General features: G+C 46.3%; 2 protein-coding genes across 4 annotated transcripts; both read right to left on the reverse strand.

Annotated features, from left to right (window-relative positions):
• Window position 1: 1 nt before the first annotated feature.
• On the reverse strand, window positions 2–9669 carry LOC140419603 (uncharacterized). 2 transcript variants are annotated; one of them, XM_072503521.1, is made up of 2 exons: window positions 9572–9669; window positions 2–7540 (listed from the first exon to the last, which is right to left on the reverse strand). In XM_072503521.1, exon 2 carries the CDS (start codon window positions 7106–7108, stop codon window positions 5750–5752), a length of 1359 nt encoding a protein of 452 aa, XP_072359622.1. In that variant the 5' UTR covers window positions 7109–7540; window positions 9572–9669; the 3' UTR covers window positions 2–5749. The 2 variants fall into 2 exon arrangements, with proteins under 2 accessions (XP_072359622.1, XP_072359624.1); XM_072503523.1 differs by lacking the exon at window positions 9572–9669 and adding an exon at window positions 9204–9529.
• Window positions 9670–13695: 4026 nt separating this feature from the next.
• LOC140419604 (uncharacterized) lies at window positions 13696–25031 on the reverse strand. 2 transcript variants are annotated; one of them, XR_011945894.1, is made up of 3 exons: window positions 24954–25031; window positions 20859–23325; window positions 13696–15248 (listed from the first exon to the last, which is right to left on the reverse strand). XR_011945894.1 is itself a non-coding variant. In XM_072503524.1 (2 exons), the coding sequence occupies exon 2, from the start codon at window positions 22895–22897 to the stop codon at window positions 21692–21694; it is 1206 nt and encodes a 401-aa protein (XP_072359625.1). In that variant the 5' UTR covers window positions 22898–23325; window positions 24954–25031; the 3' UTR covers window positions 13696–21691. The 2 variants fall into 2 exon arrangements, 1 of the variants encoding a protein (XP_072359625.1); XM_072503524.1 differs by having other exon boundaries at window positions 13696–23325.
• Between the last annotated feature and the right edge of the window lie 785 nt (window positions 25032–25816).

Consider the following 25816-nt stretch of genomic DNA (forward strand, 5'->3'; position numbering starts at 1 on the left):
CTTTAAAAGTCAAAGTCTTTATTTCAAATTGTTGCCGTGCTGTCAGGGGAAAGGGTTAACTTCTTTGCTTGTTTACAAAAGGGAAGAGGAAACATTCACAAAGCTTCCCACAGCTTGTGAGCTCCGAAACATAACTTCAATGCTGAAGTTTATCTTCAGAGATTGAAACGTTTTGGTGTCTTTTCCAATTAGACCAGTAAATTGTGATTCACACTGAAAGGTTTACTTTCACTCAGTAATTAGAACATTTCACTTTCTCAGCACTGACACTTTAGATCAAATCCCAATTGTTCTCTTCCCTTGTAGCTGGTGTGTGGAGAAGATCATGTTCACCGTAGATCTGTCAGCACAGAAACCGCACTGTACTTCTGGATAAACTCAATTTGCAAGTAGATGAATCTTTTAAACATCACCCAAGTGAAGGTCTTCCCCCTGACTCTAAGGAGTGAGATGTCCCTGTAGTTGATGCTGTCTCCTCTGTCACTGCTGTTTTTATTGCATCACAGATGTTCCGTGGACCAGTCTCACAGCCCAAAAGGGGAGGGCAGGAAGGTGTGACAGTCGATGGGACTTTCTGTGTGTGAGCAGTTCAGCTGGAATTCCATCCTTGCCGGGCACCTTTCTGCTTGCTGAGCAATCAATGGCCTTTTCCAGCTCAAATGATGAGAATTCCTTGTCCAACTCAACCATGACAGGAAGCTGCAGGAGAGTCAAACAGAGACTGGGAGATGCCCTTCTCACAGGGGTACAGCTCACTGTTGTGTTCAACCCAGCTCCTCCTCATTCTCTCACCATGACTGACACTGAGCATGCTCAGAGCACACACCCACACTGCACCTGCGCACTGGCCTCGTACACTCGCTGATCGGGAACTTCCTGCAGCGTGGGGAATTCTGGGTAACACAGCCGCCATAGAGCCATTAGTAAACAGGAAGATTCTATTTCCCAGTTAGCAAAACAGAAGATCCACAGTTAGGCAAGATGCTGGGCATGAAGCACAATGAGAGGTTTGGATACTTTATTTAATACATAAGCACATTATTCTGATATCACTTAGACATGGGCAGCAAGCAGGCTGATCTACAGTATGTTCAGTACTTACAATACCTGGGATACGGTAAATCATCTCATCAAATCAGTGATAGGTTTGTTTACTGTTCATAATTGTGACTGCGTCACACTCACGATTCATGCAAAATGTAACTCCCCAGGTTCACTGACCCATTCTCTCCAGAGCTGTTTTCACTCCAAGGGTCTTGACATCTGCCTTAGTCTTTATCCAGCCATGTATGTTCAGCTCACACTGCCTAACAACCAGCCTCTCCTGCACTGGGCACAGGGTTTCCATCACCAAAAATCTGTCCTGATCCACGCACATCGGTGCTACCACCAAGAAAGCACAACAGCGCCTATACGTCTTCAGGAAACTAAGGACATTTGTCATGTCCACACTGACTCTGACCAAGTTTTACAGATGCACCATAGAAAGCATCCTATCTGGCTGCATCACAGCCTGGTATGGCAACTGCTCGGCCCAAGACCACAAGAAACTTCAGAGAGTAGTGAACACAGCCCAGTCCATCACACAAACCTGCCTCCCATCCATTAACTCTATCCAAACCTCCCGCTGCCTTGGGAAAGCGGGCAGCATAATTAAAGACACTCCCACCCAGCTTACTCACTCTTCCAACTTCTTCGATCGGGCAGGAGATACAAAAGTCTGAGAACACGCACAAACAGATTGAAAATAACTTCTTCCCCGCTATTACCAGACTCCTAAACAACCCTCTTATGGACTGACCTGATTAATACTACACTCCTGTATGCGGCACTCAATGCCTTTATCTATATATCTCCATTGTGTACCTTGTGTTGCCCTATTATGTATTTTCTTTTTAGTTTACTTTCTTTTCATGTACGAAATGATCTGTGTGAGCTGCTCACAGAATAATACTTTTCACTATACCTCGGTGCACATGACAATAAACAAATCCAATCCAATCCATATCGAGGGAGCAATCTGCCTCTCTTGCATTGGTGTACTGCATTTCCCTCATAACACAGAGGCATAGAAAGGTGACAGCACAAAACAAAGGCACTCAACAAATTGTATCTGTGCCAACTTTCTGCAACAGACACAATCCCCTGTCATTGGCCCTGAACTCTGCAGATATTTTTCTCCTCAAAAGATACGAACAGGTGACCAAGGAGCTGGAGTTGGCTATTCAGCCCAGTCTGCTCCACCATTTAATAAGGTCATGGCTGATCTGACAGGAACAGATAGTTGTCCAATTCTCTTTTCAAGGCATCAATTGAATCTGCCTCCACCACATTTTCGAGCAGTGCATTCATGATCCCACATGCAGCACAGAATGTTTTTCTTCACATCATAAGACACAGGAACAGAATTAGGCCACTCGGCCCATCAAATCTGCTCCACCATTCAATCATGGCTGATATTTTTCTCATCTACATTCTCTGCATTCTCCCCAAAACCCCTTATTAATCAAGAACCTATCTATCTCTATCTTAAAGACACTCAGTGATTTGGCCTCCACGGCATTCTGTGGCAGACTTCCACAGATTCACCACCCTCTGGCTGAAGGAATTCCTCCTCATCTGTTTTAATTCCTCATCATCTGAGGAAGGAACTGTGCCCCTAAAGATAGTGAGTCGAAACAAACTTGTTGGACTTTAACCTGGTGTTGTAAGACTTCTTACTCTGTTTTAAAGGTTCGCCCCTTTAGTCTGAGATTGTGTCCTCTGCTTCTAGTTTTTCCTGCAAGTGGAAACATCTTCTCCATGTCCACTCTACCCAGGTCTCGCAGTATCCCGTAAGTTTTAATAAGATCCCCCATATCCTTCTAAACTCCAACGAGTACAGACCCAGAGTCCTCAACCGTTCCTCATACGACAAGCTCTTCATTCCAGGGATCATTCTTGTAAACCTCACCTGGACCCTTTCCAAGGCCAACACATCCTTCCTTAGATACGGGGCCCAAAACGGCTCATAATACTCCAAATGGGGTCTGATCAGAGCCATATATAGTCTCAGAATTACATCGCTGGTCTTGTACTCTAGCCCTGTCGACATGAATAGATTGCATTTGCCTTGCTAACTGCCGACTGAACCTGCACGTTAACCTTTTTTTAAACATTTTTTAAAAAAATGTTGAGTACCCAATTCATTTTTTCCAATTAAGGGGCAATTTAGCATGGCCAATCCATCTACCCTGCACATCTTTGGGTTGTGGGGGCGAAACCCACGCAAAGACGGGGAGAATGTGCAAACTCCACACAGACAGTGACCCAGAGCCGGGGTCGAACCTGGGACCTCGGCGCCGTGAGGCTGCAGTGCACCTGCACGTTAATCTGAAGTGAATCTTGAACAAGGTCTCCCACGTCCCTTTGTGCTTGTGATTTCCTCAGCATTTTCCCATTTAGAAAATAGTCTATGCCTCCATTTCTCCTTCCAAAGTGCATAACCTCACACTCTTCCACATTGTATTCCATCTGCCACTTCTTTGCCCACTCTCCTAGCCTTGCTCAGCATTGTTTCAAAGTTTATAATCTTGCCCTAAATATGATTTGCTGGATCAAACGTCTATTGCAGATCCTTAGTTTTAATGTGGTCAAGTGCCTTTCCATTTGAGAACTGTTCAATAAAGTTATTAGAATTATTTGTAGCTAGGGCAGCACGTGGAGCAGTGGTTAGCACTGGGACTACAGCGCTGAGGACCCAGGTTTGAATCCCGGCCCTGGATCACTGTCCGTGTGTAGTTTGCACATTCTCTACGTGTCTGCATGGGATTCACCCCCACAACCCAAAGGTGTGCAGGTTAGGTGGATTGGCCACGCTAAATTGCCCCTTAATTGGGAAAATAATAATAATTGGGTACTCTGAATTTTTTTTAAAGAAAAGGATGATTTGTAGCTTCCCCACCAATCAGCTTTTTCCATTATCCTGAAGTGACCTTATTTTTATTGGGTCTGTGTGTTCCTAACCTCTCATTATCTAAATTTCCATTTTTCTGTCCACCTGACCCAGTCCGTGGCTTTCCCCCTCGTTGTCTAAAACACATCAGCAACTTTTGTATAATCCTGGTGCATACATTTCAGTCTGAATCATTGATATATACTGGAAACTGTGGAGCCCCACTGGAAACAGACGTCCAGGCATCATTCAGTCCTGGATGTGACTAACAGCAGCAGCAACAGTTGAATCCAAACCCTGCTGTTGTCTGTGAACTTGCTGGTGTCTGTGCAAGTTGTTTGACTGAGTGAATCTCCTCCCACGCACGGAGCAGTTGAACAGCCTCTCCCCAGTACCGCTCCCACATGTGGGCCACACGGTAGCACAGTGAACAAAGAAATGTACAGCACAGGAACAGGCCCCTCAGCCCTCCAAGCCCGTGCCGACCATGATGCTCGACTAAACTACAATCTTCTACACTTCCTGGGTCCGTATCCCTCTATTCCCATCCTATTCATGTATTTGTCAAGATGCTCCTTAAATGTCACTATCGTCCCTGCTTCCACCACCTCCTCCGCTAGCGAGTTCCAGGCACCCATTACCCTCTGTGTAAAAAACTTGCCTCGTACATCTACTCTAAACCTTGCCCCTAAAACCTATTCCCCCTAGTAATTGACCCCTCTACCCTGGGGAAAAGCCTCTGACTATCCACTCTGTCTATGCCCCTCATAATTTTGACGACCTCTATCAGCTCGCCCCTCAACCTCCGTCGTTCCAGTGAGAACAAACCGAGTTTATTCAACCGCTCCTCATAGCGAATGCCCTCGATACCAGGCAACATTCTGGTAAATCTCTTCTGCACCCTCTCTAAAGTCTCCACATCCTTCTGGTAGTGTGGCGTCCAGAATTGAACACTTATACTCCAAGTGTGGCCTAACTAAGGTTCTATACAGCTGCAACATCACTTGCCAATTCTTATACTCAATGCCCCGGCCAATGAAGGCAAGCATGCCGTATGCCTTCTTGACTACCTTCTCCCCCTGTGTTGCCCCTTTCAGTGACCTGTGGACCTGTACACCTAGATCTCTCTGACTTTCAATACTCTTGAGGGTTCTACCATTCACTGTATATTCCCTACCTGCATTAGATCTTCCAAAATGCATTACCTCACATTTGTCCGGATTAAACTCCATCTGCCATCTCTCCGCCCAAGTCTCCAAACAATCTAAATCCTGCTGTATCCTATGACAGTCCTCATCGCTATCCCCAATTCCACCAACAGTGGTTAGCACTGTCGCTTCATAGCTCCAGGGTCCCAGAAATCCTGGCTTGGCTTACTGTCTGTTCGGGGTTTGCACGTTCTGCCCATGTCTGCATGGATTTCCTCCGGGTGCTCCAGTTTCCTCCCACAAGTCCAAAAAAAATGAAATGAAATGAAAATTGCTTGTTGTCACAAGTAGGCTTCAAATGAAGTTACTGTGAAAATCCCCTAGTCGCCACATTCTGGCGCCTGTTCGGGGAGGCTGGTATGGGAATTGAACCGTGCTGCTGGCCTGCCTGGGTCTGCTTTAAAAGCCAGGGATTTAGCCCAGTGTGCTAAACCAGCCCCTTTATATGAAAATGTATAGATTAGGTGGATTGGCCAAGCTAAATTGCCCTTAGTGTCAAAAAAGCTGGGGTTATGGGTTAGGTTGGAGGTATGGGCTGAAGTAAGGTGCTCTTTGCAAGGGCCGGTGCACTCGATGGGCCGAATGCCCTCCTTCTGCACTGTAAATTCTATGATTCTGCTTCAGTGTGAACTCGCTGGTGTTTCAGCAGATTCTGTTTACTTTTAAATCTCTTTTCACAGTCAGAACATTCAAAAGGTTTCTGATCAGTGTGAATAAGTTGGTGTGTCATCAGGTGGGATGACTGAGTAAATTTCTTGTCACACACGGGGCAAGAGTACAGTCTCTGTCCACTGTGAACTCGCTGGTGTTGCAGAAGCTGGGATGAACATGTGAATCCCTTCCCACACACGGAGCAGGTGAATGGCCTCTCCCCAGTGTGAGTGCGTTGGTGTCTCAGTAAATTCATTTTACTTTTAAAACTCTTCTCACAGTCAGCACATTTAAAAGGTTTCTGATCAGTATGAACAAGTTGGTGTCTCAGGAGGTCTGATGACTGAGTGAATCGCGTCCCACACACGGAGCAGGTGAATGGCCTCTCCCCAGTGTGAGTGCGTTGGTGTCTCAGTAAATCCTTTTTACTTTTAAAACTCTTCTCACAGTCAGCACATTTAATCAGTCTCTGATCAGAATGAACAAGTTGGTGCTCCAGGAGGTGGGATGACCGAGTGAATCCCTTCCCACACACAGAGCAGGTGAATGGCCTCTCCCCAGTGTGAGTGCGTTTGTGTCTCAGTAAATTTATTTTACTTTTATAACTCTTCTCACAGTCAGCACATTTAAAAGGTCTTTGATCAGAATGAACAAGTCGGTGTCTCAGGAGGAATGATGACTGAGTGAATCCCTTCCCACACACGGAGCAGGTAAATGGCCTCTCCCCAGTGTGAGTGCGTTGATGTGTCAGTAAATCCTTTCTGCGTTTAAAACTCTTTTCACAGTCAGCACATTTAAACGGTCTCTGGTCAGAGTGAACCTGATGGTGAGCCCGGAGGTTTGACAAATCAGTAAATCCCTTCCCACATTCCAAACAAGTGAATGGCCTCTCCCCAGTGTGAGTGCGTTGATGTAACAGTAAACTATTTCTGCTTTTAAAGCTCTTCTCACAGTCAGCACATTTAAATGGTCTCTGATCAGTATGAACAAGTTGGTGTATCAGAAGGTGGGATGACAGAGTGAATCCCTTCCCACACACGGAGCAGGTGAATGGCCTCGCCCCAGTGTGAGTGCGTTGATGTGTCAGTAAATCCTTTCTGCGTTTAAAGCTCTTTCCACAGTCAGCACATTTAAACGGTCTCTGATCAGTATGAACAAGTTGGTGTGTCAGGAGGTATGATGACCGAGTGAATCCCTTCCCACACACGGAGCAGGTAAACGGCCTTTCCCCAGTGTGAATACGTTGATGAGTTTCCAATTCAGATGGGTAATTGAATCCCATCCCACAGTCCCCACATTTCCACGGTTTCTCCATGGTTATCGACAAAGTTATCAGGTGCAGGTGGGATGCAGATTTGAGGTCACTATCAGATCAGCCGTGAAGTTATTAAATGGTAGAACAGGCTCACGGGGCTGAATGTCCTATTGCTGCTCCTTGATTCCTTTGGTGCGAATGTCCTTATGTCTCTCCAACTTGGATCATCAGTTGAAGCCACAGTATGGTGTCTCCCAGATGTAAATGCTGCAATTTAACTTCATGCTGTGTGATTGGTTAAAGCTCAGTTCCAGCTAACTGTGGAAAATTACTTAGATGTCTGTGTCTTGGTGCTTTTCCAATCACAGTGATTTTTGAAATTTTTTCCAAAAGACAAAACAGACAAACATTTCTCCTTCCACGTTGAAAGGCCGGTCCTGATGAATCAAGTGACTGTCAGATCTCGACATGATGTTTGCATCTGCAAATATTCTGTAAAAGGAGATTACATTGAAATACTGTGAATATATAAGACACAAACAGGCCATTATGTCACAGATTCTGCTGCTGTCAATACTCGGCACACATCTCCGACTGTCACACCTATCAAATCTCAGCCTTTCAGCTGATTTTCGATTCCATTTTCTCTCATGTGCTTGTCCCGTTTCCTTTTGAAAACATCTCAGCACTTTCCTCAACTCATTTCCATGGTAATGAGTTGCTCATTCTGAACCTGTAATAAATAATTTGTCTGTGTTGTCCACTTGGATTTATTCATAACTATCTTGTATTTATTTCTTGTTGTTTATTGATGGTCACTCTCTCACATTGCCCCTCTCCATTTAATCTTTCCTGAGAGCTGTAATCTCTCATGTTACAAAAGTCATCACTGTCAATGCAGGATAGAATCCGCAAAGAGCCAAAGCTTTCTGTTCAGTTCAGTTTGAACAAAGAAAAGTACAGCACAGGAACAGGCCCTTCGGCCCTCCAAGCCCATGCCGAATTTGTTGTGTGCAAATTCTCCAATTCTAACTCCCTGTAAAAGGAGTTTACAAAAGCCATGATTGTCAGTCCAGGATAGAAATTCTGAACAGACCAATTCTAGTTTCTCTGGAACATTTTTTCCTCTCTTGTTCCCCCAAAGCTTTCAATCCCAATCCCACACACTCTCCCTCCTCCCTGGGCTGAAATCTATACGCATCTCACCATCTGCACCATTTCTTTCCTCCACTCCCAGTTTTCTCCCTCCCTCTCCTCTGCCTGGGTTCAGTTCTCCAGCTCCTGTCTGCAGACTGACAATAAAACCAATGGGACTTATTGGGGGTTTGGGGCCTCCAGCGGGTGTTTGTGAATCCTCCCCGCCCACCTGCCAGGGTTTCCTTCCTTGCCAGAGATCAGAGTCCTCATTGATTTGAGTGCAAAGTGTAAGCTCTTATTTCTTGTCCCCCTCCCCCATCTTCTGATGTGAACCATCCTCCAGTGGCTCAAGCAGGATGGTGCCCGTTAACCTGGGCCTGTTCCCGGGAGGGAGGGAAAAGCTCCGCAGCTGCAAACCAGGGAGCTAACAATGATTGTGTCAGACGTGCCAGATCATCGACATGGATACCACCATTACACGTGAGAACACCACCCAGCAGGGGGTGCATACTCGTGCGACTCGGCCAACATTGTCTACCTCATACGCTGCAGGAAAGGATGTCCCGAAGAATGGTACATTGGCGAGGCCATGCAGACGCTGCGACAACGAATGAACGGACATCGCGCAACAATCGCCAGACAGGAATGTTCCCTTCCAGTCGGGGAACACTTCAGCAGTCAAGGGCATTCAGCCTCTGATCTCTGGGTAAGCGTTCTCCAAGGCGGCCTTCAGGACCCGCGACAACGCAGAATCGCCGAGCAGAAACTTATAGCCAAGTTCCGCACACATGAGTGCGGCCTCAACCGGGACCTGGGATTCATGTCGCATTACGTTCATCCCCCACCATCTGGCCTGCAAAATCCTACCACCTGTCCTGGCTTGATACAATTCACACCTCTTTAACCTGGGGTTACCCCATCTCTGGATCTGTAAACACTTAATTAACTGCAAAAGCTCGCATTCAAAGCATTGTCTTGCATCTTTGAATTTGTCTATATATATGTTTCTGGAACATACCTCTTCATTCACCTGAGGAAGCAGTGCTCCGAAAGCTAGTGTTTGAAAGAAACCTGTTGGACTTTGACCTGGTGTTTGGAAGACTTCTTACAATGATTGGGAAGGGCCAATAGGAAGAGGGACGGGGCTGGAGGACTGAACAAGAGCAGCTGGTCCTCCAGCCAATCACAGTGAATGGGAGGTGCAAAGCCGGTGCTCTCGCTTACTACGCATGCGTTCTTCGTCCATCTGGGCCTGTCTCGAGTAAAAGCCTGAGCAGCTTTCGCCGTATCGGAGCATCGTGTTCGGGGCTTCGGGCTACACGGAGTGTTTATGAAGCCTCCCGACGCACCCGCCGGCCCCATCCCCCCCCCCCCCTGAGGACTCACCGCGCGGGATGTGACCGGCTGAGGAATTCCACCCGATCGCGTGATTCCTGAACTGTCATCGGCGCTGCGCATGCTCCAGGTCACGTGTGAGACCGGGACTCAGCCCCGCCCCCTCATTCAGTCCGATTGGTTGGAGGATCAGCTGCTCCCCTCGGGCCTCCAGATCCGCCCATCTCTTGCAATTGGTCCACAGCAGCAGTCAATCACTCCCCGGGCAATGTGAACTGGAGCATGCGCAGTGCCGATGATGCGCCAGGCTAGGAAGTTTCACTGAAACCCGGTGAAGACTCCAAACCCTAACAGGAAGTTTCCGGGCCCGGGTTTACATCGAGCTCGATGGAGACAGCTGCGGCCTGCTCCCGGTGACAGGCTTGAGTTAACGGCCACAGTCTTTATAGAGGCTGCACACCCGCAGGGGAAATAAATCAGAGATAGTTTGTTGTGAAACCAATGGGGTTTTATAAAACAGGTCAGAGTTACAGTCAACAACAACAACTTCTATTTATATAACACCTTTAACATCATAAAGCATCCCAGTCAACTTCACAGCAACATTATAAAACAAAGTGAGGCACCCAGACACAAAAGGAGATATTAGGGCAGGTGACCAAAAACTTGGTCAAAGAGGTGAGTTTTAAAGAGTTATAAATAAGGTATGTGAGGTGGAGAAGGGTAGGTTTAGGGAGGAAATTCAGTGCTTGGGGCCGAAGGAACTTAAAACCATGGCGGAGTAATTAGAATCGGGGGTGTGCAAGAGCCCAGGATCAGAGCTGTGCAGATATCCCAGGGGGTTGTGGGGCTGGAGGAAATACAGACACAGGGAGAGACGAGGCCATGGAGGGATTTGAAAACAAGGGTGAGAATTGACTGGGAGCGAATGCAAGTCTCGGAGCACAGGGATCATAGGGGAAAGGAACTTGCTGTGAATTAAGACATGGGTAGCAGACTTTTGGATGGCTTTACTTTTACAGAGGTCGAATGTGGGAGAGCAGCCAGGTGTGAAATGGAATTATCGATTCGAGAGGTTACGATGGCCTGACTGAGGTTACAGCCCCAGACACACAGACACAGGAGAGAGGCTGGATAATGTAACGTATGTGGAAACAGGAAGTCTTAGTGATAGCACAGACAGGACTTCAAAGATGTGCAGGTGAGGTGGATTGGCTATGCAAAATTGCTCTTAGTGTCCAAAAGTGTGAAGTGGGGTTACTGGGTTATGGGGATAGGGTGGAGGTGTGGGCTTGAGAAGGGTGCTCTTTCCAAGGGCCAGTGCAACTCGATGTGCCAAAAGGCCTGTTCTGCACTGTAAATTATATGGTTGTGGAAGTTGGATGTGAAACGGTTTAGTGAGAACTGGGTCAAAAGAGCAAAAGGTAAGTCTCACAGACAAGATGAGGGCTGAGAGAGCATGATGGGAGACAGCAGGAAAAGAGGAAAAAGATCTGAGTTCAGAATTTGGACAAGAAAGGTCTTCGAGGCAGTTTTACTGAGTGGTTTAGTGGAAGAGCTGTAGAATCAGCTGATCGGATTGTTTCAATGGGTGAGGTTTACCAGTCCTTCCTGTTGGCTGGATCTTCCAGTCCCACAGATCTCTCGGTCTGCTGTTCCGGTTCATTGGCTGTCTCATTGGGTTCGCTGTAGGCCTCTTGGGGTCTGTGGAAAAACTCCCGGTGCCTCATTCGCCTGATGAATTCCCTGGAGCGGAGAAACTACGACATCTTCTTCGCAGCCTTCAACACGTCATCGATGAAGATGAACATTTTGCCAAGGTCATCAACACTGCTTGCCTCCAAACAACCGCGCAACCTCAAACAGACTATTGATTGCAGCACACTACCCAGCATTAACAACGATCATGACACCACACAACCTTGCCATGGCAACCTCTGCAAGACCTGCCAGATCATCAGCATGGGTACCACCATTGCACGTGAGAACACGTGTAATGGTGCGCCTCGGCCAACATTATCTACTTCAGACGCTGCAGCAAAAGATGTCCTGAGGCGCGGTTCATTGGCGAGGCCATGCAGACGCTGCGACAACGAATGAACGGACATCGCGCAACAATCGCCAGACAGGAATGTTCCCTTCCAGCCGGGGAACACTTCAGCAGTCAAGGGCATTCAGCCTCTGATCTTCGGGTAAGCGTTCGGTCTTCAGGACGCGCGACAACGCAGAATGGCCGAGCAGAAACTGATAGCCAAGATCCGCACACATGAGTACGGCCTCAACTGGGACCCTGGATTCATGTCACATTACATGTGCTTGCGAAATCCTACCAAGTGTCCTGGCTTGAGACAATTCACACCTCTTTAACCTCTGATTATCCCTCTCTCCAGTCGCACCGTATGGACCTGTAAAGACTTAATTACCTGCAAAGACTCGCATTCAAAGTACCATTTTGCGACATTGAATTTTTCTACATATGTGTTTGTGGAACCCACATCTTCATTCACCTGAGGAAGGAGCTGCACTCCGAAAGCTAGTGATTCTAAACGAACCTGTTGGACTTTAACCTGGTGTTGTAAGACTTCTTACTGTGCCCACCCCAGTCCAACGCCGGCATCTCCACATCATAAATGAGAAGCATTAAATGCTTCTGCCAGTTTCGAACCATGCACCTTTTGCTCATTAGGTGAATGTGATAACCTCCATGCTACAGAAACAGCTGGAAACACAGTACCAATGGACCTGTGCAACGTTCAACTGCACAGTCTTGCTGCAGCTTTCAATGGTTCGGCTGGGAGGCCAGGTCACTTATTACATGAAGACAGCTGTTCCATTAAAACAGATGTCTCAATTTGTAAGACCATAAGATATAGAACTTATATTGAACTTTAGCATTTGTTCAGTAAATATCTAACAGAACAATGCTCTCTGTTCAATCATTAATGCATCATTCTTATCTTCCTGCAGAATATTTCCACCAATTTTACTCAATATTTGTTTCATTGTTCAATGTTGAACCTCAGTATATTTATGTTATATATGACTTCATTTTGAATTGAATAGATCTCGAGTCTTCACCCTGAATAACTCTGAAATATACACCATTGAATTGCAAACATGACTGACCAAGAAAAGAAAGCGTTTCACTGGGTAACAGAAATCCCATCAATCTTTGTTCAGTTTGACCACAGTCAGCCTTTGAACAAAGTCAAATATAGTTAAATGGAAGAGAATTGAGAATTATGTGTTGCTTATGTTTGACCCCTCTGTGTTTTGGTGTGAAACATTCTGCAGCCTAAATACCGTTCATGTATAAGGAGGGGTGACAGCAAAACCGCACTGAGCCTGGATTTCCTCATCTGCCTGAGTGGCTTTTCTTGTTTCTCCATCATGAAGGATGAATCTTTCAAAAATGGGATTCAGTTAAATCTCTAATATTTCCTCTAATTCAGTGACAGTATCGTTTGTGTCTGTCTTTCTGAACTGTCTAGCTATGTTTCGGAGGGTGATTAAAATCTTAATCTACATCAACAAAGCTATTAAATTCTTTTGTGAACTGATCAAACTGCCAAGATCCGCACTTTGTTTTTTCATGTATGGAACGATCTGTCAGGACTGTACACAGAACAATACTTTTCACTGAACCTCGGTACGCATGACAATAAATCAAATCCAATCAAAGAGACAGTTTCTTACTCGTCTTCAGATTGAAAAGAATCTTCTTTAAAATTATTCATTCATGGGAGGTGGGCGTCACTCGCTGGGCCAGCATTTACTGCTCATTCCAATTGCCCTTGAACTGCGTGTCTTGTGAGGCTATTTCAAAGGGCACTTACAAATCAACCACAACATTGGTGTGGATCTGGAGTCACGTGTAGGCCAGGCCACCTAAGGAGAGCAGATTTCCTGAAGGACATTAGTGAACCAGATGAGTTTTCACAACAATCAAGATTATTATCATCAGACTTTTAATTCAAGGCTTTTATTCAATTTCAGCATCTGTCATAGGCAGATTCGATCCCAGGTCCCCAGAGCATTAACCTGGGTCTCTGGATTACTTGCCCAGTAACAATACCATTACTCCAATGCCTAGCCCACATATGTTTGGCAGAATATGGTGTCTTGTGTTGTGTTCTGTGATCTTGTCTTGCAATGATTCTACAGAACTGCTGGTGAATTAGCCAGAACAATTATTTATTAATGTACACGTGGTAAGGATGCTATACAGACTAAGTTATCACAGAATTGCATTAAACTCTCTTGGAACTACCCTTATGTGCGACTGGCCTGATGTATGCCTGACAACCTTCTGCTGGTTGCAGAATGTCACCCGACTGATGCCTGACGCCAACTACTGGTGGGAGGTCACACTGCTGAGTACATGTAATATTATATACAGGCTTATCACCACATCTCGTAACTTCTCGAAATTATCGAGTAATTTATTTTTTTAAACAAATTCTGATCGCTCTGCAGTTTCTGGAAACATTTTGGTTGATCGTGTTATTTTAAAAAATAACGATCTAGTCTTTGCAATATAATTACCTAATACACCGATTCACTAATCATAATCAATGTTCACTACTGAATAAACTTCAATTTAATTATTGTTTTTTGCAATGAAATCGATACATAGTTAATATTGAAAAGGTACAGAAGGTGAAATGGCTGCAGAAAGGCACATGTTAGAGATATAAAAGGGCTTCCTTGACCTTATTACTAAGGCCAGTGAATACACTATGAAAATAACAATTTACGGGCAGCAAAGCTGCGCAATGGTTAGCACTGTTGCCTCATGGCGCAGATGTTCTAGGTTCGATCCCGACACTGGGTCACTGCCGTGTGGAGTTTGCACATTCTTCCCGTGGCTTTGTTGGTTTCACCCCCACAACCCAAAGATTTAGGGCAGCATGGTAGCATTGTGGATAGCACAATTGCTTCACAGCTCCAGGGTCCCAGGTTCGATTGCCGGCTTGGGTCACTGTGTGTGTGGAGTCTGCATATCCTCCCCGTGTGTGCGTGGGTTTCCTCCGGGTGCTCCGGTTTCCTCCCACAGTCCAAAGATGTGCGGGTTAGGTGGATTGGCCGTGATAAATTGCCCATAGTGTCCAAAATTGCCTTTAGTATTGGGTGGGGTTACTGGGTTATGGGGATAGGGTGGAGGTGTGGACCTTGGGTAGGGTGCTCTTTCCAAGAGCCGGCGCAGACTCGATGGGCCGAATGGCCTCCTTCTGCACTGTAAATTATATGATTCTATGTGCAGGGTAGGTGGATTGGCCGCGCTAAATTGTTCCTTAATGCAAAAAAATGAGTTGGGTACTCTAAAAAATAACAATTTTAAAAATAATGTGATCACACATGCGTACTTAGTTTCCTACATTACAACAGTGAATATGTTTCAAAAGTACTCCATTGGCTTTAAAACACTTCAGGAGGTCCAGTGGTAGTGAGAGGTTTTATAGAAATGTACACTTGTTCTAATTGTCCGCAAACGAGGATATATTACACTCGGTGTCCTAACCAATTTATTGATAAAGGTTGAATCTTAATGTTGTGTAACAACCACGTCATTGACACCATTTTGAATACTCTGTGAAATTCCAGACACAGCATATGCACAATTATTTGTTGTAAAACACAGTGAGTTGTTGTGATTTGGAATGCACTGTCCATAAATGGTGCCAGAATCTCATTGGACTGTAACTTCCAAAAGGGAATTTGGTACATTCTGAAAAAGAAAACAAAATAGTCGAACGCTGGGATTAAATGGATCGCTGTACAAAGAGCTGGCACGGGGAAAATGGGCCAAATAGACTCCTCTGTGCTCTAGCAGCCTTGTGGACATGTAAAGCGAGTGGTAACAACCTGGAACTACTGCCTATGAGGGTAGGAGATGCAGAGATGACGGAAGCATTTCAATAAGAATTTGGACAGGCATTGAGAGAAATAAACCCACAGGGATTCGGGGAAAGAACGGGGCATTGGACAGACTGGCTTCCTCCACAGGGAGACGACACGGTCTCAAAGGGCTGAATGGCCCCATTCCCCACCCTCCAGATGCTGTGATCTCAGGAGAGAAATTCAGCTGCTCCAGTCTCCAACTAGCTGGAGTCCCTTATCCCTGGTGCCGTTCTCGGAAATGTCCTCTACACCCTCTCTAAGAACTTCACATCTTTCCTAAAGTGTGGACCCCATATATAGGGTTCCATTCTAGAGGGATAGAATTGAAAAGTACAGAGGAAATGTTCAACTTGTTTAAAACGATGGTTCAACTACACTGGCAGCTCTGTCAACATTGGTGATCTCCATTTAGAAAAAGGAAATAGAGGCACTGGATAAGGTGCAACAAAGATTCATAATATACAGAACTGCGAGCATTTAACACTCAGGAAAGGCCGGGGCTGCTTTTTTTCTGGAAAAGAGAACACTGATGGGTGACCTGATGGAAATTTTTCAGATTATGAAGGGATTCAATAATCCAATAGGAATTTCAGTAGAAACCTCTTTACCCGCGAGTGGTGAGAATGTGAAACTCGTTACCACAGCGAGTGGTTGAGGTGAACAGCATGAATCCATACTGGGTACATACACGAAGGAGAAAGGAATAGAAGGAGATGCTGATGGGGAGTGGGGTGGGGGGGGGGGATATAGAGGGGTGGGTGGAGGATCATGTGGAGCATAAATACTGACACAGAGCATGGCTAACCTCAGCCGGTATGGGAATTTAACCTGTGCCATTGGTGTCACTCAGCACGAACCAGCCATCCAGCCAATTGAGCTAACCAATCCCCGTGTAAATCTGTAATAATTCCTTAAATATTAGTGATTGCCTGTCTCCCACCATACTATTTAATGTAGTTTCCCAGTGCACCTCAGACAACTTGCCCCTCATACCCTAATAATTTTCTTCTGTGAGAAGCATCAAGATAAATTAAACAAAAGAACCATGTGACCACCATAGCATATCTTCATGGCAATGTGGCATGATTTTGGGGGATTCAAACAGAAATGGTAATGAAACATCTTCTAACCTCCAAACCCCCTTTCACTCTTTGATCCTTGTGAAATGTGAAACCAGATATTCGCAAGAAGGCTCAGAGAGAATCAGACCATTGGAGACGAAGCCATGAGACCGGCCAGTCCAGCAGAAAGAAACTCTCTGACCATCCCCATTGACTAACAGAATGAACAAATGCAGTACTGGATGTAATTGAGAACAGAAACAATAACAGCAGAATCCTATCCCTGTAATCTGTTGTGAACATGTTGGTGCCTCAGGAGCTGCGATGAATTACAAAATCCCTTCGCACATTGAGGGCAGGTGAACGGCCTCTCCCCAGTATGAACTACCTGGTGTGACTGCAGACGGCATTACCGAGTGAATCGCGCAAATAGAGGTAAACATCTTCTGAGTTATGGGGGTGACACCCACGCAGACACTTGGAGAACGTGGCTCCACACGGACAGTGACCTGGGGCCAGGATTGAATAATGGTCCTCAGCTCGGTGAGACTGCAGTGCTAACCACTGCATTACCGAACGATTTAGATGAGGGAACAAAATGCGATATCTCCAAATTTGCAGATGACACAAGTTGTGTGGGAGGGTGAGCTGTGAGGAGGGTGCAGAGATCCTTCAGTGTGATTTGGACAAGTCGAGTGAGTGGGCAAATGAATGGCAGATACAATATAATTTGGAGAAATGCGAGGTTATCCAGTTTGGTTGCAAAACGAGAAGGCAGACTATTATCTGAATTGTCATAAATTAGGAGAGGGACATGTGCAACGAGACCTGGATATTCTTGTACACATCACTGAAGGTAAGCATGCAGCGACAGCAGGCGGTAAAGAAGGCAAATGATATGCTAGCCTTCATTGCGAGTGGATTCGAGTACAGGAGCAGGAATATCTTGCTGTCATTATACGAGGCCTTGGCAAGGCCGTACCTGGATGATTGTGTGCAATTTTGGTCTCCTTATCTGAGGAAGGATGTTCTTGCTCTAGAGGGAGTGCAGAGCAGGTTTACCAGACTGATTCCTGGGATGGTGAGACTGACGTATGAGAGATTGAATCAGTTAGGATTGTATTCGCTGGAGTTCAGAAGAATGCGAGGGGGGGGGGGGGGGGGGGGATCTCATAGAAACCTATAATATTCCAACAGGACTTGACAGGGTAGATGCAGGAAAGATTTTCCCAATGGTGGGAGTGTACAGAATGAGAGGTCATAGTCTGAGGATACAGGGTAGACCATTTATTTCATTGATTTCATAGAATTTATAGTACAGAAGGAGGCCACTTGGCCCATCGAGTCTGTACCGGCTCTTGGAAAGAGCATCCTGCCCAACCCCACACCTCCACCCTATCCCCATAACCCAGTAACCGCACCCAACACTAAGGGCAATATTGGACACTAAGGGGCAATTTGGGATGGCCAATCCACCTAACCTGCACATCTTTGGACTGTGGGAGGAAACCGGAGCATCCAGAGGAAACCCACGCAGACACGGGGAGAACGTGTAGACTCCACCCAGACAGTGACCCAAGCCGGAATCGAACCTGGGACCCAGGAGCTGTGAAGCAATTGTGCTAACCACTGTGCTACCGACTGAGGACAGAGCAGAGTAATTTCTTCATCAGAGAGTGGTGAGCTTGTGGAATTTGTTACCACAGGATATAGTTGAGGCTAATACAGTGTATGTTTTCAGGAAACAGTTAGATATAGCACTTAGAGCGAAGGGAATCAAAGGATATAGAGGGGAAATCGGGATTCAGCTATTGAGTTGGATGATAAGCCATGATCATAATGAATGGCAGAGCAGGCGCGAAGGGCCAAATGGTCTCATCCTGCTCCTATTTTCTGTTTCTATGTAATCCCTTCCCACACAGAGCAGGTGAATGGCTTCTCCCCAGTGTGAACTCGCTGGTGTGTCTGCAGGATAAGCTGGCACACCTGATGATGGAGATATTTGAGGAGATAGGGAAGGGGGTATTACCACAAACTTTGGAGCAGGCATCGGTTTCTCTGTTGCTTAAAAAGATAAGGGTCCGACGGAGTGTGGATTGTATAGGCCCATATCACTTTTAAACGTGAACGCAAAGGTATTAGCGAAGTTACTGGCAGGTAGGCAGGAGGAGTGCCTCCTGAAGGTGACAGGTGAAGATCAGACGGGGTTTGTGTGAGGGAGGCAGCTCTTTTCAAACGTTAAGAGGGTATTGAACGTGGTTATGGCAAAGGCGGAGGGGAAGGAAACAGAAGTGGTTGTGGCATTGGACGCCGAGAAAGCGTTTGACCGAGTAGAATGGGGCACTTAATAGCAGTTCTGGAGCAGTTTGGGATTGGTCCACGATTTGTGGACTGGGTAAAGCTACTGTATCAGGAGCCGGGGCCAGTGTCCGCACAAAAAACATCAGCTCGAGAGACTTTTCTCTCCACTGTGGGACTAGGCAGGGATGTCCTATGTCTCCTCCTGCTGTTTGCACTCGCGATTGAGCGGTTGGCCATTGCAAAAGCGCCGTTGGCCATCGCGTTAAGAGGTATGGAAAGGGATAGTGCGGGGGGGGGGGTGAAGAGAACATAGGGTGTCCTTGTATGCCGATGACTTGTTCTTATATGTGTCAGAACTGAGTGTGTCAAGAGGGGGAATATTGGAGCTGCTTCGGGTGTTTGGGTCTTTCTCGGGGTACAAATTAAATCCAGACAAGAGTGAGCATTTTGTGGTGTTTCGGCCGGTGGTGTGGGCAGGGGTGGGGGGGCTGCCATTCCGTAGGGCAGTGGTTCACTTTAGATATCTGGGTGTGCAGGTTGCTCGGGATTGGGCGGTGGGGGGGGAAAAGGTCACTGGAGGATCGGTTAAAATGAACATGTTGCCGCAATTTCTGTTTATTTTCCAATGCTGCCAAATTTCCTGCCAAAAGTATTTTTTTGAGAGTTTTAAGGAATAATTTCCTACAAGTGGAAACATCTTCTCCATGTCCACTCTACCCAGGCCTCGCATTATCCTGTCAATTTTAATAAGATACCCCCATATCCTTCTAAACTCCAACGAGTACAGACCCAGAGTCCGCAACCATTCCTCATACGACAAGCTCTTCATTCCAGGGATCATTCTTGTAAACCTCCTCTGGACCTTTTCCAAGGCCAACACATCCTTCTTAGATACGGGGTCCAAATCTGCTCTCAATACTCCAAATGGGGTCTGATCAGAGCCTTATATAGCCTCAGAAGTACATCCCTGATCTTGCATTCTAGCCCACTCGACCTGAATACATTGCATTTGCCTTCCGAACTGCCGACTGAACCTGCACGTTAACCTTTTAAAAAAAATTTAGAGTACCCAATTAATATTTTCGAATTAAGGGGAAGCTTAGCGTGGCCAATCCACCTAGCCTGCACATCTTTGGGTTGTGAGGGCAAAACCCACGCAAACACAGGGAGAATGTGCAAACGCCACACGGACAGTGACCCAGAGCCGGGGTCGAACCTGGGACCTCGGCGCCGTGAGGCTACAGTGCACTTGCACATTAACCTGAAGAGAATCTTGAACAAGGACTCCCAAGTCCCTTTGTGCTTGTGATTTCCTCAGCATTTTCCCATTTAGAAAATAGTCTATGCCTCCATTTCTCCTTCCATAGTGCATAACCTCAGACTTTTCCACATTGTATTCCATCTGCCACTTCTTTGCCCACTCTCCTAGCCTTGCTCAGCATTGTTTCTTTTTCTAATCACTTTAAATGAATGCCCTCTGTTTATAACCTTGCCCTAAATATGACTTGCTAGATCAAACGTCTATTGCAGATCCTTAGTTTTAATGTGGTCAAGTGTCTTTCCATTTGAGAACTGTTCAATAAAGTTATTAGAATTATTTGGAGCTAGGGCAGCACGTGGAGCAGTGGTTAGCACTGTGACTGCAGCGCTGAGGAGCTGGGTTTGAATCCCAGCCCTGGGTCACTGTCCGTGTGGAGTTTGCCCATTCTCCCCGTGTCTGCATGGGTTTCATCCCCACAACCCAAAGATGTGCAGGTTAGGTGGATTGGCTATGCCAAATTGCCCCTTAATTGGAAAAAAAATAATAATAATTGGGTGATCTGAATTTATCTTTTAAAGAAAGGATTATTTGTAGTTCCCCCACCAATCAGTTTTTTCCATTATCCTGAAGTGACCTTATTTTTATCAGGAGTTAACTGAAATGTGTTCCAAACCTCTCATTATCTAAATTTCCATTTACCACTTTTCTGTCCTCCTGACCCAGTCCATGGCTTTCTCCCTCATTGTCTAAAACACATGAGCATCTTTTGTATAATCCTGGTGTGTACATTTAAGTCTAAATCATTGATATATACCGGAAACTGTGGAGCCCCACTGGAAACAGACGTCCAGGCATCATTCAGTCCTGGATGTGACTAACAGCAGCAACAACAGCTGATTCCAAACCCTGCTGTTGCCTGTGAACTTGCTGGTGTCTGTGCAGGTTGTTTGACTGAGTGAATCTCCTCCCACGAATGGAGCAGTTAAACAGCCTCTCCCCAGTACCGCTCCCACATGTGGGCCACACGGTAGCAGTGGTTAACACTGTTGCTTCAAAGCTCCAGGGTCCCAGAATTCCCGGCTTGGCTCACTGTCTGTGCGGAGTTTGCATGTTCTCCCCATGTCTGCGTGGGTTTGCTCCGGGTGCTCCAGTTTCCTCCCACAAGTCCAAAAATGTGTAGATTAGGTGGATCGGCCATGCTAAATTGCTCTGTGTCCAAAAAGGTTAGATCGGGTTATGGGTTAGGTTGGAGTTATGGGATGAAGTAAGGTGCTCTTTGCAGGGCCGGTGCACTCGATGGGCCAAATGCTCTCCTTCTGCACAGTAAATTCTATGATTCTGTTTCCGTGTGAACTCGCTGGTGTTTCAGCAGATTTGGTTTACTTTTAAATCTGTTTTCAGTCAGAACATTTAAAAGGTTTCTGATCAGTGTGAACAAGTTGGTGTGTCATCAGGTGGGATGACTGAGTGAATTCCTTGTCACACACGGGGCAAGAGTACGGTTTCTGCCCAGTGTGAACTCGCTGGTGTTGCAGCAGCTGGGATGAACATGTGAATCTTTTCCCACACACAGAGGAGGTGAATGGCCTCTCTCCAGTGGGATTGCGTTGGTGTCTCAGTAAAGTCATTTTCCTTTTAAAGCTCTTCTCAGTCAGCATATTTAAAAGGTCTCTGATCAGTATGAACAAGTTGGTGTCTCAGGAGGTCTGATGACCGAGTGAATCCCGTCCCACACACGGAGCAGGTGAATGACCTCTCTCCAGTGTGAGTACGTTGGTGTGTCAGTAAATTCATTTTCCTTTTAAAGCTCTTCTCACAGTCAGCACATTTAAAAGGTCTCTGATCAGTATGAACAAGTTGGTGTCTCAGGAGGTCTGATGACTGAGTGAATCCCATCCCACACACAGAGCAGGTGAATGGCCTCTCTCCACTGTGAGTGCGTTGGTGTCTCAGTAAATCCATTCTGCGTTTAAAACTCTTCTCACAGTCAGCACATTTAAAAGGTTTCTGGTCAGTATGAACAAGTTGGTGCACCAGGAGGTGGGATGACCTAGTGAATCCCTTCCCACACACGGAGCAGGTGAATGGCCTCTCCCCAGTGTGAGTACGTTGGTGTGTCAGTAAATTCATTTTACTTTTAAAACTCTTCTCACAGTCAGCACATTTAAAAGGTCTCTGATCAGAATGAACAAGTTGGTGTCTCAGGAGGTATGATGACTGAGTGAATCCCATCCCACACACGGAGCAGGTGAATGGCTTCTCTCCAGTGTGATGGCGTTGATGTGACAGTAAATCATTTCTGCTTTTAAAGCTCTTTTCACAGTCAGCACATTTAAACGGTCTCTGGTCAGAGTGAACCTGATGGTGAGCCCGGAGGTTTGACGAAGCATGAAATCCCTTCCCACATTCCAAACAGGTGAATGGCCTCTCCCCAGTGTGAGTGCGTTGATGTAACAGTAAATAATTTCTGCTTTTAAAGCTCTTCTCACAGTCAGCACATTTAAAAGGTCTCTGATCAGTATGAACAAGTTGGTGGCTCAGGAGGTGGGATGACAGAGTGAATCCCTTCCCACACACGGAGCAGATGAATGGCCTCTCCCCATAGTGAGTGCGTTGATGTGTCAGTAAATCCTTTCTGCATTTAAAGCTCTTTCCACAGTCAGCACATTTAAACGGTCTCTGATCAGTATGAACAAGTTGGTGTGTCAGGAGGTATGATGACCGAGTGAATCCCTTCCCACAATCGGAGCAGGTAAACGGCGTTTCCCCAGTGTGAATACGTTGATGAGTTTCCAATTTAGACGGATAATTGAATCCCATCCCACAGTCCCCACATTTCCACGGTTTCTCCATGGTTATCGACAAGTTATCAGGTGCAGGTGGGATGCAGATTTGAGGTCACTATCAGATCAGCCGTGATGTTATTAAATTGTGGAACAGGCTCACAGGGCTGAATGTCCAATTGCTGCTTCTTGATTCTTTTGGTGCGAATGTCCTTATGTCTCTCCAACTTGGATCATCAGTTGAAGCCTGAGTACGGTGTCTCCCTGATGTAAATGCTGCAATTTAATTTCATGCTGTGTGATTGGTTAAAACTCAGTTCCAGCTAACTGTGGAAAATTACTTCGATGTCTGTGTCTTGGTGCTTTTCCAATCACAGTGATTTTTGAAATTTTTTCCAAAAGACAAAACAGACAAACATTTCTCCTTCCACGTTGAAAGGCGGGTCCTGATGAATCAATGAATCAGATCTCGACATGATGTTTGCATCTGCAAATATTCTGTAAAAGATTACATTGAAATACTGTGAATATATAAGACACAAACAGACCATTTTGTCACAGATTCTGCTGCTGTCCATACTCAGCACACATCTCCGACTCTCCCACCTATGAAATCTCAGCCTTTCAGCTGATTTTCGATTCCATTTTCTCTCATGTGCTTGTCCCGTTTCCTTTTGAAAACATCTCAGCACTTTCCTCAACTCCTTTGCATGGTAATGAGTTGCACATTCTGAACCTGTAATAAATAATTTTGTCTGTATTGTCCCCTTGGATTTATTCATAACTATCTTGTATTTATGACTTGTTGTTTATTGATGGTCACTATTTCACATCGCCCCTCTCCATTTAATCTTTCCTGAGAGCCGTAATCTCTCATGTTACAAAAGTCATCACTGTCAATGCAGTATAGAATTTGCAAAGAGACAAACCTTTCTGTTGGGTTCAGTTTGTTATGTGCAAATTCTCCAATTCTAACCCCCGTAAAAGGAGTTTACAAAAGCCATCACTGTCAGTCCAGGATCGAAATTCTGAACAGGCAATTATAGTTTCTCTGGAACATTTTTTTCTCTCTTGTTCCCCAGAAACTGGAAATCCCAGTCCCACACACTCTCCCTCCTCCCTTGGCTGAAATCCAAACCCATCTCACCATCTGCACTCCCATTTATTTCCTCCATTCCCAGTTTTCTCCCTCCCTCTCCTCTGCCTGGGTGCAGTTCTCCAGCTCCTGCCGGCCGACTGACAAAACCAATGGGTCTTATTGAGGATTTGGGGCCTCCAGCAGGTATTTGTGAATCCTCCCCGCCCACCTGCCAGGGCTTCCTTCCTTGCCAGAGATCAGGGTCCTCATTGATTTGAGTGCAAAGTGTAAGCTCTTATTTCTTGTCCCCCTCCCCATCCTCTGATGTGAACCATCCTCCAGTGTCTGAAGCAGGATGGTGCCCGTTAACCTGGGCCTGTTCCCGGGAGGGAGTGAGAAGCCCCGCAGCTGCAAACCAGGGAGCTGACAATGATTGTGAGCACAGTAAGAAGTCTGACAACACCAGGTTAAAGTCCCAACGGGTTTGTTTCAAACACTAGCTTTCGGAGCGCTGCTCCTTCCTCAGGTGAATTAAGAGGTCTGTTCCAGAAACATATATACAGACAAATTCTGTATCTGCATCTTTGAATTTGTCTATATATGTTTCTGGAACATACCTCTTCATTCACCTGAGGAAGAAGCAGTGCTCCTAGTATTTGAAACAAACCTATTGGACTTTAACCTGGTGTTGTAAGACTCTGTGCTCACCCCAGTCAAGCGCCGGCATCTCCACATAATGATTGTGAAGGGTTTGCTCCAGGTCACAATGCCCGGGAACTGATTAACGGCGGGTTGGGACCAATAGGAAGAGGAGGCGGGACTGGGTGACCGACCAAGAGCTTCTGGTCCTCCAGCCAATCAGAGTGAATGGGAGGCGGAGCAAAGCCGAGGCCCCACCCGGGCCTGTCTCAGGGAAAAGCCCGAGCAGCTTTCACCGGTTGAACTGCCGTATCCGAGCTTTGTGTTTGGAGTGTGGGGCCTACACGGAGTGTTTATGAGGTCTCCCGACCCACCCGCCCGCCGGCCCCATTCCTCCCGCAGGACTCACCGCCCGGGATTTGACCGGCTGAAGAATTCCACCCGACCGCCTGAATCCTGAGCTGTGATCAGCACTACGCATGCTCCAGTTCACGTGGGCGACTGGGCTCAGCCCCGCCCCTCATTCACTCCGATTGGTTGGAGGTCCCGCTGCAACCACTCGGTCCTCCAGACCTACCCTTCTCTTCCTATTGGTCTAGAGCTGCCGTCAATCACTCCCTGGGCATTGTGAGCTGGAGCATGCGCAGTGCCGATGCTGGACTCGGCCGGGAGGTTTCACTGAAACCCGGTGGAGGCTCCAAACCCCAATCAGAAGTTTCCGGGCCCGGGTTTGCATCGAGCGGGGGGACAGCTGCGGCCTGCTCCCGGTGACAGGCCTGAGTTAACGGCCGCCGTCTTTATAGAGGCTGCAAACCCGCAGGGGGCAAAACATCAGAGATAGAGTTTGTTGTGAAACCAATGGGATGTAAAGCAGGAGGTCAGGGTTACAGTCAACAACAACAACTTCTATTTATATAACACCTTTAACATCATAAACCATCACAGTCAACTTCACAGGAACATTATAAAACAAAGTGAGACACCCAGACACAAAAGGAGATATTAGGGCAGGTGACCAAAAACTTGGTCAAAGAGGTGAGTTTTAAAGAGTCTGAAAGGAGGTAAGTGAGGTGGAGACGGGGAGGTTTAGGGAGGGAATTCAGTGCTTGGGGCCGAGGGAACTTAAAACCATGGCGGAGTAATTAGAATCAGGAATGTGCAAGAGTCCAGGATCAGAGCTGTGCAGATATCTCGGGGTTGTGGAGCTGGAGGAGATACAGACACAGGGAGACGAGGGATTTGCAAACAAGGGTGAGAATTGACTGGGAGTGA

The sequence above is a fragment of the Scyliorhinus torazame genome, chromosome 5 (assembly GCF_047496885.1).
Source record: "Scyliorhinus torazame isolate Kashiwa2021f chromosome 5, sScyTor2.1, whole genome shotgun sequence".
In the NCBI taxonomy this organism is placed as follows: Eukaryota; Metazoa; Chordata; class Chondrichthyes; order Carcharhiniformes; family Scyliorhinidae; genus Scyliorhinus; species Scyliorhinus torazame.